At 49.5% G+C, this 19,034-nt stretch overlaps 1 protein-coding gene and 1 long non-coding RNA gene across 3 annotated transcripts; both read left to right on the top strand.

Annotated features, from left to right (window-relative positions):
* Positions 1-180: 180 nt before the first annotated feature.
* Positions 181-5,363, top strand: LOC146259356 (uncharacterized). Of its 2 annotated transcripts, XR_014729447.1 has the most exons (4): positions 181-218; positions 3,083-3,199; positions 4,698-4,803; positions 5,197-5,363. It is a non-coding gene; the product is annotated as an uncharacterized LOC146259356 (long non-coding RNA). The 2 variants fall into 2 exon arrangements; XR_014729446.1 differs by lacking the exon at positions 181-218 and having other exon boundaries at positions 3,012-3,199.
* Positions 5,364-6,659: 1,296 nt separating this feature from the next.
* Positions 6,660-18,441, top strand: LOC146259357 (serine/threonine-protein kinase BRSK2-like). Its single transcript, XM_084670670.1, has 19 exons — positions 6,660-7,923; positions 8,226-8,320; positions 8,651-8,736; positions 9,341-9,481; positions 10,510-10,626; positions 10,995-11,028; positions 11,249-11,317; positions 11,495-11,641; positions 12,525-12,556; positions 12,742-12,906; positions 13,009-13,106; positions 13,392-13,542; positions 13,680-13,740; positions 14,472-15,093; positions 15,432-15,480; positions 15,656-15,779; positions 16,022-16,217; positions 16,342-16,426; positions 16,559-18,441. The coding sequence occupies exons 1-19, from the start codon at positions 7,839-7,841 to the stop codon at positions 16,773-16,775; spliced, it is 2,574 nt and encodes an 857-aa protein (XP_084526796.1). The 5' UTR covers positions 6,660-7,838; the 3' UTR covers positions 16,776-18,441.
* Positions 18,442-19,034: the final 593 nt, after the last annotated feature.

Here is a 19,034-nt window from a genome sequence, read left to right on the forward strand (position 1 = left end):
TCATAGAATGAATTGAATAACTCCTGGTTGGTGGTCATCATTTGGCATATTTGTTACTTTGTGAATCAGATACAGATTCTTCCTCATGATGGATATTTGACACAGAATGTTTTTCTTTCTTTTGCTTTCACGCATTCTGATATATGACCGACAGATGGCAATCCAGCCGTCATGAGTCAGGCATGTTTTTAGGAAACCTGATTTGAACCAAATCTACGGTATGGGGTCTATTATGAGTATCACCTGGACATTACATAGCTCAATTGCCACACCCTTTTTAAATATCTAAAAAGGTGATGTTCTAGATACTTCATGACCAATGAGCTTAAAACCTCTGTGCTGTGATTGTGTTTTAGGTGGAACCAGAAGAGCATGTAGTTAAACACATTTAAGAACGTGGTCTTAGAACGACTCAGTTTGAATAAAAATGAAAACAGTGTATCAAACCAGTTCCATTTAACAAGTAATCTAACAAATTGGTTTATATGTATTTTAATATTTAGCTACTGTTGTGGTTACTAGTTCACTTCATACGACGAACACAATGTGTGTACAGTAGAGGTCGTGACGGAATTGTGCTGTTTGCTCATTGGTTACTACGGTTGAGTAAATACGTCATAATGAACACACATGCCTTCTAGTGGCGATAGTCGGTTACTGTCCTCTTTCATCCTCGGAGCTTTGATTTACCGGTCCGTGACAGCATCGGTGTTCCATAATCTGTCACACTAAATCCAAGGTTTTAGATACTCTTTGTTCGGACGATACTACCACCTTAACAGTTTCAGACCTGTGGCTTTTTTACTAAAGGATGTTTGAAATATCCACTTCTAATGTTTGAATTAAGGGAGAGGGTTAAGAATGCATACTCTAGACGTACTACTGCGGTCTTCCCTATAAACAAGAGAGTGGTATGTGGACCTGCCCAAGCTCTTGTAGGCTACATGAGATGATGTCTTTATGGTTGATGATGTGGCAGTAGCCACTGTAACTGTCAAAACTGGGTTTTTCTGTGTTTCTGATTTTTGTTTTTTCAACCATTTGATTATAATTTTGAATTTATTTTTTTTCTTCCCCAAAACGCTTCTCAAACTTTCAAATACATTTTTTGAAAACATAAAAAAAAAAAAAAAAAATCACACCTTTTTCTCGTTCGCTCATTCACCTCTTCTACCGCGTTCCTCCTTACTTTCAATCGGTATCTCTTCCACTTTCAGCAGTTTGTTGTTGTTAGCAGCGATGGGAAGATATAGGAACCATTTTTTCTCTGAATTTAAACTGCAGTTCAGTCTCTGACCCCTCTGGTAACTCTGTCCTCCTGGTAGCTCTGTCCCTCTGGTAGCCCTACCCCTCTGGTAGCTCTGTCCTTCTGGTGGCTCTGTCCTTCTGGTAGCTCTGTCCTTCTGGTAGCTCTGTCCTTCTGGTAGCTCTGTCCCTCTGGTAGCTCTATCCTCCTGGTAGCTCTGTCCCTCTGGTAGCTCTATCCTCCTGGTAGCTCTGTCCTTCTGGTAGCCCTGTCCTTCTGGTAGCTCTGTCCTTCTGGTAGCTCTATCCTCCTGGTAGCTCTGTCCCTCTGGTAGCTCTATCCTTCTGGTAGCTCTGTCCTTCTGGTGGCTCTGTCCCTCTGGTAGCTCTGTCCCTCTGGTAGCTCTGTCCTCCTGGTAGCTCTGTCCTTCTGGTGGCTCTGTCCTTCTGGTAGCTCTGTCCTTCTGGTAGCTCTATCCTCCTGGTAGCTCTGTCCCTCTGGTAGCTCTATCCTCCTGGTAGCTCTGTCCCTCTGGTAGCTCTATCCTCCTGGTAGCTCTGTCCCTCTGGTAGCTCTGTCCTTCTGGTAGCTCTGTCCCTCTGGTAGCTCTGTCCTTCTGGTAGCTCTATCCTCCTGGTAGCTCTGTCCTTCTGGTAGCTCTATCCTCCTGGTAGCTCTGTCCCTCTGGTAGCTCTGTCCTTCTGGTAGCTCTGTCCCTCTGGTAGCTCTGTCCTTCTGGTAGCTCTGTCCTTCTGGTAGCTCTATCCTCCTGGTAGCTCTGTCCCTCTGGTAGCTCTATCCTTCTGGTAGCTCTGTCCTTCTGGTGGCTCTGTCCCTCTGGTAGCTCTGTCCCTCTGGTAGCTCTGTCCTCCTGGTAGCTCTGTCCTTCTGGTGGCTCTGTCCTTCTGGTAGCTCTGTCCTTCTGGTAGCTCTATCCTCCTGGTAGCTCTGTCCCTCTGGTAGCTCTATCCTCCTGGTAGCTCTGTCCCTCTGGTAGCTCTATCCTCCTGGTAGCTCTGTCCCTCTGGTAGCTCTGTCCTTCTGGTAGCTATGTCCCTCTGGTAGCTCTGTCCTTCTGGTAGCTCTATCCTCCTGGTAGCTCTGTCCTTCTGGTAGCTCTATCCTCCTGGTAGCTCTGTCCCTCTGGTAGCTCTGTCCTTCTGGTAGCTCTGTCCCTCTGGTAGCTCTGTCCTTCTGGTAGCTCTATCCTCCTGGTAGCTCTGTCCTCCTGGTAGCTCTGTCCTTCTGGTAGCTCTATCCTCCTGGTAGCTCTGTCCTTCTGGTAGCTCTATCCTCCTGGTAGCTCTGTCCTCCTGGTAGCTCTGTCCTTCTGGTAGCTCTATCCTCCTGGTAGCTCTGTCCTTCTGGTAGCTCTATCCTCCTGGTAGCTCTGTCCTCCTGGTAGCTCTGTCCTTCTGGTAGCTCTATCCTCCTGGTAGCTCTGTCCCTCTGGTAGCCCTACCCCTCTGGTAGCTCTGTCCTACTGGTGGCTCTGTCATTCTGGTAGCTCTGTCCTTCTGGCTCTGTCCCAGCCTCTGGTGTCGTGTCTCCTGGCTGCAGCCTGACCTCTCTACAGACACCAACTCTAGCTGGCCGGCAACCCTGCACTGAAACATTCATTATCTTTCGCTCTGTCCTGCCTGGTCTATCTCTCTCCTTCTGTCTCTCTCTCTCTCTCTCTCTCTCTCTCTCTCTCTCTCTCTCTCTCTCTCTCTCTCTCTCTCTCTCTCTCTCTCTCTCTCTCTCTCTCTCTCACCCCATTCTCACCCCAATACCCTGTGCCTTCCTATCCTCCTCCTCTCTCCCCCCGTCTGTCGCTGATCTCCCACCTGACAGCCCTAGCAGCTCCAGTCTCCAGTCCCAAAGCAGAGCTCCAGCAGCTAGCAGCATGCCAGACTCAGAGATCGTCGTTCCTGCTCCCTGCCAGGTCATCCTGGACGACGCCAACAAGTGGTGAGTCAGAGTTACCCCACCTTTAAGGGTTACCCCACTTTAAGAGGGATATGACAAGGGACAGTTTAAAATGTTTAATGTTCTCCTTTATTAGTAAGGAACTATCTCCTATGCCTGGTTGAAGGGCAGTTCTATGGGCATATGTGAAGCCCTCTGTGACATTGCTTGTAAAAAGGGCTATAAAAACACATTTGATTTGATTTGATCTCTCTTGTATCTTGTAAGAATATTCTATCCTGTTGTAGTTTGTGTTTTCCTCTTTGTTGTGTGTATGTGGAACGTTGTGTGATAGTGTTTTGATAGTAACTTTGTTGCACGTGGTACAGTGCGTCCTGTCATTCAGTGGTCACGTGCAATGTGTGTGCTGTGTTTGAATGCATCAGGGCTCTCCATGTCCCAGGCTTATCTTCATCTGAGAGGATTACTACCATCTGATCATGCACACACACACACACACAAACACACAAAAACAAACACACCCCACACGCACAAACAGACATACCACACACATACACACGTACACCTTAAACACTTACACGCATATACACACATACAAATACACACCACACAAACATACACACACGAGCACACATTTACAAACATAAGTAAAGACACACTTACACACAGACTGTGAGAGACTACACAAAACCTTGGAGGCAGTTGCTCATTCTGAAACCACGCTGATTGGCTCCCCTTGACGGCACAGGGCCCTGCTGACAGTCCTCTGTAATGCATATGTGGCCTGTCGCCTGGGGGCTGTGTGTGACTGAGCCTAAAATAGCCCAGCCGTGGGTTAACCCTAACCCTATAGAGAAGACTGACGCACTCCCTGTGCTGGCTCAGGTTACGCCCCAGACTCACAGAGGCAGACCTAGCTTGGGTCCCCAGGCCCCCAGGGTCCAGGCCCCCAGGCTCCAGGCCCCCAGGGTCCAGGCCCCCAAGCCCCCTGGCCCCCAGCCCTCAGGTCCCCAGGCTCCAGGCCTCCAGGCCCCCTGGCCCTCAGCCTTCAGGTCCCCAGGCCCCTAGGCCCCTCGGCCCCCAGGCTCCAGGCCCCTGGCCCCTAGGCCCCTGGCCCCCAGCCCCCCAGGCTCCAGGCTCCAGGCCCCTAGGCCCCCCTGGCCCCCAGGCCCCCAGGCCCCCAGCCCCCAGGCCCCCAGGCCCCCAGGCTCCAGGCCCCCAGGCTCCAGGAGGCTCTTGGAGAGGACATGGTGCTCTCTAAGAGTCTGTCTATGTCCTCTGATGATCTCTTCCTGTTAGGAGCTTTGCTTCTAAACACGTTTCATCCGGACTTCTCCTAAGGTGTGTGTGTTTCTGTGACTTCTCCTAAGGTGTGTGTGTTTCTGTGACTTCTCCTAAGGTGTGTGTGTTTCTGTGACCATGTGTAGACCTGTAAATATGTGTCTGTACGCTGTGTGTGTGTAAACGTGTGTGTATGTTGTGTGTGTGTGTCAGTGCTGTGAGCAGTATTGTTAACCTCAGCATGGTGTGTGTGTGTCAGTGTGAAGCAGAAGGGTGAGGACAGCTGCAGGGATCTGATGGAGGCCTTCCAGACGTGCGTGAAGACCCTGTCAGAGAGCTCCTGACCTGGGCTGGCCCCTTGGACGGTACCCACACCTCCACCAGCACCAGCACAAAACACCTCCACCAGCACCAGCACAAAACACCTCCACCACCAGCCGAAAACAACTACACCTCTAACAGCACAAAACAACTACACCTCTAACAGCACAAAACAACTTCACCTCTAACAGCACAAAACAACTACACCTCTAACAGCACAAAACAACTACACCTCTAACAGCACAAAACAACTTCACCTCTAACAGCACAAAACACCTCCACCAGCACACCAAAACAAAACAACTCCACCAGCACAAAGTGGTGGTCACCACAGTGGTCAGCTACCACTGAGCTATCCCCCCAAATATCCGTTGGGTGCTGGTGTGCATTCTCCCTGGCTCTCAACTTGACATTTTCTTTTGCCTCTACTATCCCAGCATTCCCCTCCTCGCCTGTAGTTGTGGACTGAACCATCTGGTCCGTGCGGGTGGGAGTGAGCAGCAACGCCAGAATACCTGAGACAAACTCTTCCACACGTTGAGATGAGCCTGGCTCTCATACTGTGAGCATCTATATTTTACAATAAAGACAGTTTTTGAATAAAGTTTGGATATTTATGTGTTCCTTACAGCTGATATGATCACTGTGCATGTGCATTGTGAACCAGTGTAGGCTTAATTGATTTTAGAACCTAATGGTTTTATGGGAATTCAATAAGTTTGCATAATATCGATGACTGAGATGACACACTCCTCAAAGAATCACAGGCGCCTTGGGAGACGGTATGCCTTTGAGATCTTATTTTTAATCACAGTCAGCAATCTTTCAGACATTGTTAATTTCTTCCATGAAATAGCTACACAATCCTTTTAATAGATTTAAAATCTTAATAACTATTAACGTAAACACTTAACATGAGACGGTGTTATTAGCTCTTACGCATTCCAGTGGAAGATGTTGATTTTTGATTTTGTGGGGCGGCTGTGGCTCAGGGGATAGAGAGGGACGTCTGTTGACCGCATGGCTGGCGGTCGGTCCCCGACTCCTCCCAGGCCACGTGCCCAGGTGTCCTTGAGCAAGACTCTGAACCCCAAGTTGCTCCTGATGGGCAGGCTAGCGCATGACACGGCGGCTCCGCCGCCGGCGGTATGTGTGAGTGTGAATGAGAGGCAAAAGTGTAAAGCGCTTTGAGTGCAGGTAGAAAGCGCACTATATAAATGCAGTCCATTTACCATTTTACATGATAACATGTTTAAATTGAGTTATGTTTAGATAATTATTCAAATAAAAATGATAGGCTATCTGTGATAGGATATATATGATAAAATATTGACGGGCAGGTCATAAAGCATACCTGCAGTGGAGGTTCTAGACACATTTTACTGGGGGGGGGGGGGGGGGGGGGGGGCAAGGGTGGGCCAGTGTTTAATCAAAGGGCCAAATTAAAACATGGACACAAATTATATTTAAACATTAAATACTTTAATTTTGCTTGACATTAAAATCATACAAACTGCTCTGGCTCTCCCTCTTCCAGCTCCTCAGCTCTCTCAATACCTTGATGTTTCTCTCGCTTTTTTATTTACTGGGGAAAAAAAGGCTGCAATGTCCCTTTGCCTCTGCCTACCTGAAGAATCGTCAGAATTAAAGGCCGTAAACAGCTGTGTTAATGGTTGCTTTATGTGGTGTTGATAAAAGAAGTGATCACAATCAGTGAGAAGTAACCAAGTGCAGCTGGCACAACCCTGCGAGGTGAATGCAGAGACGCGCATTTCAGGGAGATGAGAGGGCGGGGAAGAGGGGATGGAGGGGGGTGGGACCCGGATGCTGATGCGAATGAGACGAAGGAAGAGGAGAGGGAAAATATCGATTTACGGCAAGAAAAGCAGAGGATTATAAAGGAAGAGGCCTCTATATGCGCAGTCTGTGTTTACGATAGGGAAAATTAGCGCGTGTAGAGTGTTGCGTGAACATACATGCAGCTGTCTGTTTCTGACCAGTAAAACGGTGACTGAATATTCGTGCCGGCGAGGGAGGACACGCCAAACACACAGAAGATGCTGTGATCCGCTACTTGCAGGGAGAGAAAAGAGGGAGGGGGCGAGGGCGCAACGGTAAAGATGCTTGTTTTGCAAGGAACACATCTTTCCTCTAAGAAATGTGCTACATTGTGGCTACAGGACAAAACGTATCATTTCGCGTTACAAAGAAACTTTAAAATGATTAGATTTTGACAGACGCTGATAAACTGGATAGACGTGGGCTAGGCTAACCCGGTTCAGGAGCATTCGAAGCTATTTGAATACATGCAGTTCCACCTGTGATGCAGGCCTTACCCAGTAAATACCATCTGTAGTAGCTACTCTGGGCGAGAACAGCGCCTACCTGACTTAATATGCCATTTAAATGCATCGATTGAGCAATTTAGTGATATTGCATCTATTTAACAGATTATATTGATATTGGTATAATTGTAATAGTGATAATGTGTCTATCACACTAAATCCTATGTAGATGATCGTAACGTTATGGACCAATACTTACAATACAATAGTAACTCAGCACGTAGATTCTGACAGGACGGTAGAACTGTTTTATAGGTCCTGTCGTATTTCTAGTCTCAATAGGTGTCACCATTTTTTTCTTATGTTTGTGACTGTGCTCCTCCTGATATCCTACCTCTCCTTCGTCAATTTAAATATCGTTATAGATGTCCGCTTTACTTAAAAGCGATCCCAAACGTAGAGAAAACTATTATATTAACATCAATTTAGCCATTGATTAACAATGTTCCGGTACCCACAAGTTGTATTTCGGAACAAATTTCACCTTTACCTCTAAAGTACATGTATGTACAACTCCTACCAGTCTCAGAGAATCCTGCATTTCAGCTGTCATTTCAGTCGTAGTTCAGAGGCGTGTATTCAAATACGATCTAAATATTTCATAATATCTTATATATATATATATATATATATATTGCATAGTAATCACATACGTTACGTCCAGTAGTGGTACTGGTATTAGTGTAGTAGTGTGTAGTAGTAGTAGTAGTGTATTAGTGGATAGTTAGAGCAGTATGAGTAAGGAACTGTCATTGAGTCAGTCAGCTCAATATGTTGGGCCATACCAACTGGAGAAGACGCTTGGCAAGGGACAAACAGGTGAGGCTTCCTTATTACCTGTAAAGATTATTATGGTGTGTGCATGTGTTTGTGTGTGTGTGCGCTTGTTTGTGTGTGTGTGCATTTGTGTGTGTGTGTACAGGCATGTGTGTGTGTACTTGTGTCTCTAATGGATAGTTGCCAGACTTGTCAGTCTGTGTGTGGGTGTGTGTGCGTGTGTGCGTGTGTGTAGGTATGCTTGCCAGTGTGTGTGTGTGTGTGGGGGGGGGGGGGTGCCGAGTGGATGTGTGTGTTGTCACGGGCTGTGTGTGTGTGTGACAGAACCCCTTCCTGTGCTTCAGGTCTGGTCAAGCTCGGGGTGCACTGCATCACAGGCCAGAAGGTGGCCATCAAGATCGTGAACCGAGAAAAGCTGTCTGAGTCTGTTCTGATGAAGGTAGGAGGAGGACCACCCACAACATCAACACTGTTTTCATTTGCATGATTAGAACCGTAACTGTACTGCAACTAGAATTTGATGCTTGTTTTTGTTTACAGTGTTCTGTAGACGCATGCAGGCAGTACCAGATCCCCAAATAACTGGGTCATTTCAACAACATTCAATTTAATTCCATCAGATCAGATGAGATCGGTGTTATGTGATTGCATTTAAATTCCAAATCAATTCCAATTTTGTCTCTTTCTTCCTTTCATTCCCCTTTCTCTTTCTCTTTCTCTCTCTCCCTCTCTCTCTCTCTCTCTTTTGTTGTCTTTCTCTGTTGTGTAGGTGGAGAGGGAGATTGCCATTCTGAAACTGATTGAGCATCCTCATGTGTTGAAGCTACATGATGTTTATGAGAACAACAAATACCTGTAAGTCATTCAGGAGCAGGACTCTGCTCTGCCCTAGACACCAGACCCCACGCTGAGATGTGTACATGACTCCAAGGACTGGATAAATCTGCTGGCTCTCTGTCTTCTCTCTCTCTCTCTCTCTCTCTCTCTCTCTCTCTCTCTCTCTCTCTCTCTCTCTCTCTCTCTCTCTCTCTCTCTCTCTCTCTCTCTCTCTCTCTCTCTCTCTCTCTCTCTCTCTCTCTCTCTCTCTCTCTCTCTCTCTCTCTCTCTCTCTCTCTCTCTCTCTCTCTCTCTCTCTCTCTCTCTCTCTCTCTCTCTCTCTCTCTCTCTCTCTCTCTCTCTCTCTCTCTCTCTCTCTCTCTCTCTCTCTCTCTCTCTCTCTCTCTCTCTCTCTCTCTCTCTCTCTCTCTCTCTCTCTCTCTCTCTCTCTCTCTCTCTCTCTCTCTCTCTCTCTCTCTCTCTCTCTCTCTCTCTCTCTCTCTCTCTCTCTCTCTCTCTCTCTCTCTCTCTCTCTCTCTCTCTCTCTCTCTCTCTCTCTCTCTCTCTCTCTCTCTCTCTCTCTCTCTCTCTCTCTCTCTCTCTCTCTCTCTCTCTCTCTCTCTCTCTCTCTCTCTCTCTCCAGGTACCTGGTGCTGGAGCACGTGTCTGGAGGAGAGCTGTTTGACTACCTGGTGAAGAAAGGCAGGCTGACACCCAAGGAGGCCCGGAAGTTCTTCAGACAGATCATCTCTGCTCTGGACTTCTGCCACAGTCACTCCATCTGGTAGGGACCCTGTCATGTGACCCTGTCATGTGACCCTGCGTGTATTAGTATAAGTGTGTATTGGTATTAGTGTGCATTGGTATTAGTGTGTATTAGTATTAGTGTGTATTAGTGTGTATTGGTATTAGTGTGTATTGGTATTAGTTTGTACTGGTATTAGTGTGTATTGGTATTAGTGTGTATTGGTATTAGTGAGTATTGGTATTAGTGTGTATTAGTGTGTATTAGTATTAGTGTGTATTGGCCCTCTCATGATCTCTCCACCCCCCTGTGTGACCCTAACCCCTGTGTGACCCTAACCCCTGTGTGACCCTAACCCTAACCCCTGTGTGACCCTAACCCCTGTGTGACCCTAACCCCTGTGTAACCCTAACCCCTGTGTGACCCTAACCCCTGTGTGACCCTAACCCCTGTGTGACCCTAACCCTAACCCCTGTGTGACCCTAACCCCTGTGTAACCCTAACCCCTGTGTGACCCTAACCCCTGTGTAACCCTAACCCCTGTGTGACCCTAACCCCTGTGTGACCCTAACCCTAACCCCTGTGTGACCCTAACCCCTGTGTGACCCTAACCCTAACCCCTGTGTGACCCTAACCCTAACCCCTGTGTGACCCTAACCCCTGTGTGACCCTAACCCTAACCCCTGTGTGACCTTAACCCTAACCCCTGTGTGACCCTAACCCCTGTGTGACCCTAACCCTTGTGTGACCCTAACCCCTGTGTGACCCTAACCCTAACCCCTGTGTGACCCTAACCCTAACCCCTGTGTGACCCTAACCCCTGTGTAACCCTAACCCCTGTGTGACCCTAACCCTAACCCCTGTGTGACCCTAACCCTAACCCCTGTGTGACCCTAACCCTAACCCCTGTGTGACCCTAACCCTAACCCCTGTGTGACCCTAACCCCTGTGTGACCCTAACCCTAACCCCTGTGTGACCCTAACCCTAACCCCTGTGTGACCCTAACCCTAACCCCTGTGTGACCCTAACCCTAACCCCTGTGTGACCCTAACCCTAACCTTTGCAGCCACAGAGACCTGAAGCCAGAGAACCTGCTGCTGGATGAGAAGAGCAACATCAGGATAGCAGACTTTGGCATGGCCTCCCTGCAGGTGGGAGACAGTCTGCTGGAGACCAGCTGTGGGTGAGTTTCTCTCTCTGAGACACACCTGGACACACACACCTGCTTACACACACCTGCTCACACACACCTGCTCACACACACCTGCTTACACACACCTGCTCACACACACCTGCTCACACACACCTGCTCACACACACCTGCTTACACACACCTGCTCACACACACCTGCTCACACACACCTGCTCACACACACCTGCTCACACACACCTGCTTACACACACCTGCTCACACACACCTGCTTACACACACCTGCTCACACACACCTGCTTACACACACCTGCTCACACACACCTGGACACACAGATGTGTGTGTGTGTGTCAGGCCTTTGGTACTTGACAGACTGGTGTGTCTCTGATGTTGTTTCCAGCTCCCCACACTACGCCTGTCCAGAGGTGATCCGGGTGGGTGGTCCTCACGCCGCCTGCTAACAGCTGGACACTTAGACTCACTGAGTATCATTCACTGAGAAGCTGTCATTACAATAACCTTACATGTAAAAGAATTGTAGGATTAATTCAGTGTTTCTCTCTCTCCCTCTCTCCTCCATCCCTCTCTCCCCCTCCCTCCCTCTCCCCTTCCCTCCCTCTCCCCCTCCCTCTCTCTCCCCTCTCCCTCTCTCAGGGTGAAAAGTACGATGGACGGAGAGCAGACGTGTGGAGTTGTGGAGTCATTCTCTTCGCTCTGCTGGTGGTGAGCGTGCCCCCCCCCCCCCCCCCCACGCACGCACACACACACACATACATCAGTACATTCTCATAAAGGACAGTGTGGGTGCTATTCAGTATCAGTAGGAATCAAAGACAAACTTTTGACATCCCTCCTCTCTCTCTTTCTACCCCTTCCTCCCTCCCTGTTCCCCTCCTGTAGGGGGCGCTGCCATTTGACCATGACAACCTGCGCCAGCTGCTGGAGAAGGTGAAGAGTGGGGTGTTCCACATGCCCCACTTCATCCCCCCCGACTGCCAGGCGCTGCTCAGGGGCATGATAGAGGTCTGCCCAGACAAGAGACTCACGGTACGGACCACAACCAGACCCAGACCCAGAGCCAGAGCCAGAGCCAGACCCAGACCCAGACCCAGACCAGAACCAGTCCAGGACCAGATGCATGGACTCACTTGATACTGGATCACTTGTTTGTGTTTAAGTATATAGTATACGTAAGGGATAATGTATAGAACGCCGTTGTCATTATCAGGAAAAAAAGCCGTCGGGTTGTAGCTTCGCCCTGAAGGGGCTTATTTTCCCGATAATGACAACGGCGTTCTATACATTAGCCTGCTTATTACACGGCTACTTGCCGAAAAAATAACTTAACACAGTGTGTCTTTTTACAATGTATTATTTACCATTCGTAGTGTTGATCAGCAGAGAAATAGTTCACCAAAGACGTTGAACTTCATAGACGTTGAACATTCTTTAGGCTTCAAATCAGCTGACGTCGCTAAGCAACGGAGTACGCTGGGGTTGAAAAGTTACCGGACTACTTGCGGAGTGCTACGAAATACCTGAATCCGAGGCAAAAAGGCCACTTCACTTGACAACGGTCAAATATGCATAGCAACGGTCAAATATGAGAAAATTGTTCACCGCAGAACGTTGGGAAGCCCCATTCAAGTGAATGGAGGATTCTATAGCGTTAACAACAGCCGTGTGATAAAAACAACATATAATATGTATCTAGTTATGTAATGCTGTATTGGAAACCATACACTAACAGAAAGACAGAAAGACAACATAAATGGTAAACATACTTTCCCATCTCGCACCCTGCCATGTGATCTGTGTGTGTGTGTGTGTGTCCCTGCTGGGAAGCCAGCCCTGGGAGGGTTGTTTACACTCCAGGTTGCACCATCTGCCCTGGGCAGACAGTACTAATCGATCTTTCTGCCTCTTACAGCTAGAGGCCATTCAGAAGCACACCTGGTATCAGTGAGTATTCATTAGTTTGGTCTGACTCTCAGATGTAGATGACGGTGGATTTGAACCTCCCATAGACTGTATAGAGAAAGGGATACTCGTGTGTTTTGTTGTTCATGAATATACTTTCTGTGTGTGTGTGTACCTGTGTGTGTGTGTACCTGTGTGTGTCCTCACCTGTGTGTGTGTGTCTCCAGGGGGGGCCGTAACGAGCCGTGTCCGGAGCAGCCCCCGCCCCGGCGCGTGTGTGTGGGCCGCGTCCTGTCCCTGGCTGAGCTGGACCCTGACGTGCTGGACAGCATGCACTCCCTGGGCTGCTTCAGGGACCGCAGCAAGCTGACCAGAGACCTGCAGAGTGACGAGTACGTACCGGGGGCTTCAAGGTTCCTTATGTGACATCAGTTATGTCCTTATTGTCTAGTTTTCTTTACTCCTCCCCCTCTTACCCCCCCCCCCCTCCTCAGGGACAACCAAGAGAAGATGATCTACTACCTGCTGCTAGACAGGAAGGAGCGTTACCCCAGCTACGAGGACGAAGATCTGCCTCCACGTAATGACGTGGGTCAGTCAGCAGGGGGCAGGAGTGAGCCGCCCCTCTCTTCCTCTCCAGACCAGACCTGTCTGTGTCTGTCTGTCTGGGTCTGTCTGTGTCTGTGTCTGTCTGTCTGGGTTTGTCTGTCTGTGTCTGTCTGTGTGTGAGGTGGGTTTCTGGGGGTGTGTGTGGGGTATGTGTGTGTGTATGCATGTGTGAGACCGTGTCTCAGTAAGTGGGGACAGTACTGTGTTTAAAGGGGGTGGCGTCTCCCTGCTCCCTCACCCTGCTGATGTGTGTGTGTGCCGCCCACAGCTGACCCCCCCCGGAAGCGTGTGGACTCCCCCATGCTGACGCGTCATGGTCGCTGCCGGCCGGAGAGGAAGAGCCTGGAGGTGCTGAGTGTCACGGAGCAGGGGTCTCCCACCCCGCCCCGCAGGGCCCTGGACACCGCACACAGCCAGAGGTAGACACACACACAGAAACATACTCTCACACACACACACACACACACTCAGCTACACACACACACTTACAAAACGAACACATTCTGATCGTCCGTGTTTCCTCTGCTGTGTCTGTGTGTGTGTGTGTGTGTCCCAGGTCTCGGTCGGTCAGCGGGGCCTCCACCGGCCTGTCCTCCAGCCCGCTCACCAGCCCCAGGGTAAGGGCCTTCAGGCCAGCGCCTCTCCCCCTCCTCCCCCGTCTCCCTCCTCAGCCTCCTCTCACACAGGCTCCAGATCAGCTGGGTGTGTCTGACTCTCTGTCATGGACCTGGCTTCCAAATCATTCAAACGTCCAACACAACATTTCGTACACTGCATCGATCATTTCTTTCCAGCTCCACTCGTCAGCCTGGCTCTCTGACTCCATGACACCTCTCACCTCATTGCATAAGATTTCACTGGTCTCCCCAGCATTCTCTATTGCAACACTGTGGAACAGCCCAGATCAGACAGAAGCAAAAGAGAACCAAGCTAGATACCACTCAGAGAGGAAGCATGAAAGAGCAACAGGATTCTGAAACGCAACTAGAAACCAATCCCCTGCATGGCTCCTGCTCGTTCATAAAGCCTTCTGCTGTTTCTTTTAATACTGTCAACATTCCATTAAACAAGTTTACGGTACAGGATAGAGCATGATTTAGTTGTAGCGAATGACAAGTTTAACAATGCACTGCAGATCCTGTCACATGATCACTTTCAGGAATCACTTCCTGTCACATGATCACTTTCAGGAATCACTTCCTGTCACATGATCACTTTCAGGAATCACTCTGCTTCACTCTCCAGTCACCCATGACGCTCATCTCCATCCTTCTCTCTCCATTTTCCATCCCCTCTCTTTCTATTCTTCTTTTCCACACCTCCCCCAACTCCACCTCCCCAACCCCAGTCCTATCAGAGCCCTGTCTTCACCTTCAGCCAATCAGACGTCACCTCCGCCACCTCCCACCCCAAGGACACGCCCAGACCAGGGAGTTCCACCGCGCCCCGCCCCGCCCGCGCCACGGAGAAGCTCAAGCACCCCCAGAACCCCAAAACCCAGACCCTGCCCACCAAGGGCCCCTCCGAACGCCCCCACCTCCAGCCCATCAAGTCCCTCCCCCTCCACAACTCCCCCTCCCGCTCCCCCTCGCCCCTCCTCTCCCCCATCCCTCGCCTATTTTTCTTCCCTTCTCCGTCCGTCCTCAAGTCTGTCACTAAGAGCTTCTATTCCAACTCTGGTCACTCTGTGTCACAGGTCACCCCCCAGGGTTCCCCCCTGCCCACGCCCCTGGGCACCCCCGTCCATCACCCCCACCACCCCTCCTCCACCCCGCCCTCCTCCTCCTCCTCCTCCTCTTCCTCGCGGGCAGAGGGAGGGGGTGTGGGCTCTCTCTCCCTCACCCCGCCCTCCAGCCCAGGAGGGGGCGGCGGCATGGCCGCCAGTAGCTCCGCCCACTGGAGGACACGCCTCAACTCCTTCAAGAACAACCTGCTGGGGTCGCCGAGGTTCCACCGGCGCAAGCTTCAGGGTGAGAGGTCAAAGGTCATGACGCAACGGTCTACGGGGGGTTTCCTGTTGAAGTTGTGTTGCGATGATGCTGACTGTGATGTGATGGAGAAAAGGTTAGTCTTACAGTGTAAACACACATGCTGGATGTTATCCACAGCAAGAGTTAGGACAGGTAAAGGACAATTTCAGTTTTTTCTTTTTAACTAAACTACTGATAATTGTTGATGCTGTCTGTCATGGCCAGGATGCTCTCTCATTGAGCCCTTCCTGGCTCCAGACAGGTTGAGTACAGGGACACAGGTCAAGGTAGACAGCTGTACCCTCCTAGAGGCCTGAGTCTGTGTCTCTGCTCCACAGTTCCTACTTCTGAAGACATGTCCAGTCTGACCCCGGAGTCTAGTCCTGAGTATGATCACACACACACCTCCACACACACACACCTCCACACACACACACCTCCACACACACACACACACCTCCACAGACACACACTTCCCCACACACACACCTCCACATACACACCCTCGCTTATATACATGCTTGTTCATTTCAAATCACTGTTACTGTGTGCCTTCCTTCAGGCTGGCCAAGAAGTCGTGGTTCGGGAACTTCATCAGCCTGGAGAAGGAGGAGCAGATCTTCGTTATGATCAGAGACAAACCTCTGAGCTCCGTCAAAGCTGACATCGTCCACGCCTTCCTGTCTGTGAGTGAGCCTCTCCTCCTCTCTCCTCCTCTCTCCTCCCTCTTTCCTCTCTTCTCTCCTCTCTTCTCTCCTCCCTCTCCTCTCCTCTCTCCTCCCTCTCTCCTCCCTCTCCTCTCCTCCCCTCTCTCCTCCCTCTCTCCTCTCTTCTCTCCCCTCCTCCTCTCTCCATTCCTAGGCTTAGAACTAAGCCAGTGCAGGTGGCGTGACTGCGTCTCTCTCTACCCCCTCCTCCCGCCCCCCAGATCCCCTCCCTCAGTCACAGTGTCATCTCCCAGACCAGTTTCCGGGCGGAGTATAAGACCTCTGGCGGCCCGTCGGTCTTCCAGAAGCCGGTTAAGTTCCAGGTGGACATCGCCTTCTCCGAGGGCGAGCGGGAGAGGGAGCGGGAGGGCAAGAGAGAGTCGGGTATCTACAGCGTGACCTTCACCCTCATATCAGGTCAGTGGGGCTCCAGGGCAGTGCTGAGGACACAGACACACGTTATGCCCAGAGGGTTGAATTGATGCTGTTTGATGAGAAAACAGGGCAGATTTGGTGCTTTAGACTGCGTGTGTGTGTCCAGGTCCTAGTCGCAGGTTTAAACGAGTGGTGGAGACGATCCAGGCCCAGCTTCTGAGCTCTCACGATCAGCCAATGGCTCAGGCCCTCTCCGGTGAGCCCCTTCCCCCCCACACACACCCCTTCCCCCCCCACACACCCCTACACCCACCACACACACACACACACACACACCGTCATGTCTGACAGAGTCACTTGACCTCCCCCTCCCTCCCTCCCTCCTCTGACCCCTTCCCAGATGAGAAGAACGGCCGTCCCCATGGAACCCCCACCCGCCAGAACTCCCGCCGTTCAGAGGGTGGGGGCGACCGCTGCGAGTGGGGTGAGCGAGCGGACGGAGCGGGGATCGGAGGCAGCGGGGGTGTCCTCCAGCGCCGGGGCTCCGGGAAGGAGAGGACACGACTTCTGTCCTCCAACGGGACCCAGTCCCAGCCCTAGGACCCAGCCCTAGGACCAAGTCCTAGGACCCAGCCCTAGGACCCAGTCCCAGCCCTAGGACCCGGCCCGCGGAGCAGACAGGAAGCAGGGCCACAAAACAGGAATCAGCAGAAAACATCACCAGGGACGAAAAACCAAACACATACTTGTCAGCTGTCAGCAATCTGATCTGTCCTGCTTCCAGGAAGAAGCTTTTCTCACTATGTCCATTTTAAAGCCTCGTCCTCCTTAAGGAACAAATATTATGATAGAAATTGCTTTTGCACAACTCACACATCCGTTCAAACGGACAACTAAGTTGACCCACCAGATCCAGTAGGGATCCTGCTCTGGAATAAAAAAAAATGATATGAATCTTTTCTGCAACTGCAAGAGGGTTGGGTCCCAGACCAGGACAGGAGCTCCAGAACGCTTAGCTGCATGCTAGCTCGTTAGCAGGTCATGAAGATACAGCAGGCCACGTTGTTCTGGTTGACTTGGGTGACATTTCATTCGCAATATCGCATCTAAAACCAAAACTAAGAACAGGCTTATAATCCTGGGGTAGATTTTAGAAATAAAACCATTTCTAACCCCCCAATCCCGCCACCACAGCGCCCCCTCCCACAGGAAACATGATCAAGCCCACTGTAAGTAGACTACCTTAAGCCATTGAGTGTAAGAGGACAAACAAAACGAATATAACAAACAAACAAACAAAAAAATTGCCGATCACCATCCACATCAGCTCTGGACGTTGGAACCTGCTGACACAAATGAATGAGTCGACAAACACCAAAAGATCCTGCTCAGAAAGGCGACAGCTCTCCCGGGTCGAGCGTAGCCTAGCTACACATCGGCCTCTCGCTGTAAAGAAATACAACAGTTAAGCTAACTAAGTGAATGTGAAAAAAATATTTTTTTATTTTGTTTTACTTAAGATTATTTATTTATTTATTAGTTTTCAACGGTGTTGAGGCTGTCAGCTGAGATGAAGAAGAGAGCGTTTGGTGTTGAGCCGAGCTCACGCCTCTTGAATAGGAGCAAAGAAACAAGCAACGTGTTTTTAATATTTTTTGGGAAACTCAGAGACATTACAAGGTTTGTGCGTTGGACAAGCTTGCTCTGAAGAAAATTCAAAGTATTTTTTGATTTGAAAAAGAAATATGAAAATATATATAAAAAAACCTAACTAAAACAAAACAAAAAAATGACATTGTGAGCGAGCAAACAACTCCGTCTCCCGCTGGTGTGCGAGTCGGCTAACAGAGAGAAGGATACCAGGTTCTCTCTGAGCTCCAGGATTCATGCTGTGACTCAGAACTTGAACATTGATCCATGGTCATCCCCATCATGCAGGACTCAACAAGCAGACACAGACTTATTCCTTGTTAAACCTGGACTTTGAAGCTAGGAAAGAGTATTTTCCCAGTCCTCAGCAACGAGACAAGTAACCGATTACTTTACCACCCACATCACTAAATATCACCATGCTGGAAGACAACGCAGAGTTTTCTGATGTTCATGTCCTACTGTAGTATTATAAGATACAGATGTTACTCATCATAACCAGTCTTCCATACTGCTCAATATGCAATGGATGCAGCCGAATGTCTCCAGCAGGATATGACATCATTTGTTTGAAGTGATTAGATCCTTTAAATGTTTTAATTTATTGTATTTATTTATTTCACAGGCATGTATCTTACACCAAGAGAAATATATCAGGAACTATTACAAGCGATAATTCTTCCTCTTTTTGTTCTTTCTCATGAGCATCGTCATGCTGTTTCCCCTCATGGCTTGAACACAACATTCCGAGACACTTCTGTTTTCCTCCCGGCACAGCTGCCATGGTTACCAGGGTTTCTTAGTAACCTCCTCTCTCGTGCTTCTTCTGAACATGGAAAAGAGTCACAGTGGATCTCGGGTGTATGAATGCGGGGACATAATTATACATAGACAACCGATGTATGTGTGTACATATTTCACATACTAGAAAGATACTATGTGTGTGTGTGTGTGTTTGTGTGTACATAAGACATGCACTAGAACAGTGTATTTTTGTGTACTGTTGACACACTGTAGACCGAAGCAAGAAGGTCATGCATCAGCAGGCTGGATGGAGAGGGAAATGAAGACATGACCATGGAACATTACAGATACAAAACAGACTATATATCTTGAAACCCCCATCCCCACCATCCCCCTTACCTGCACACACTGTTTCACTAACATCACACGCTTGCTAATCCTACCTGTCTTGTTTATTGCTTAGTC

The sequence above is a fragment of the Hypomesus nipponensis genome, chromosome 13 (assembly GCF_054491055.1).
Source record: "Hypomesus nipponensis isolate SF chromosome 13, ASM5449105v1, whole genome shotgun sequence".
Classification (NCBI taxonomy): domain Eukaryota; kingdom Metazoa; phylum Chordata; class Actinopteri; order Osmeriformes; family Osmeridae; genus Hypomesus; species Hypomesus nipponensis.

What these genes read in the sequence shown, in the direction of transcription:
- LOC146259357 (XM_084670670.1), top strand. Translation starts at nt 7,839, where the DNA reads ATGAGTAAGGAACTGTCATTGAGTCAGTCAGCTCAATATGTTGGGCCA. An exon ending in GCTTGGCAAGGGACAAACAG is followed by an intron (nt 7,924 to 8,225) that starts GTGAGGCTTCCT and finishes CCTGTGCTTCAG; the next exon opens with GTCTGGTCAAGCTCGGGGTG. An exon ending in CCACCGGCGCAAGCTTCAGG is followed by an intron (nt 15,094 to 15,431) that starts GTGAGAGGTCAA and finishes TCTGCTCCACAG; the next exon opens with TTCCTACTTCTGAAGACATG.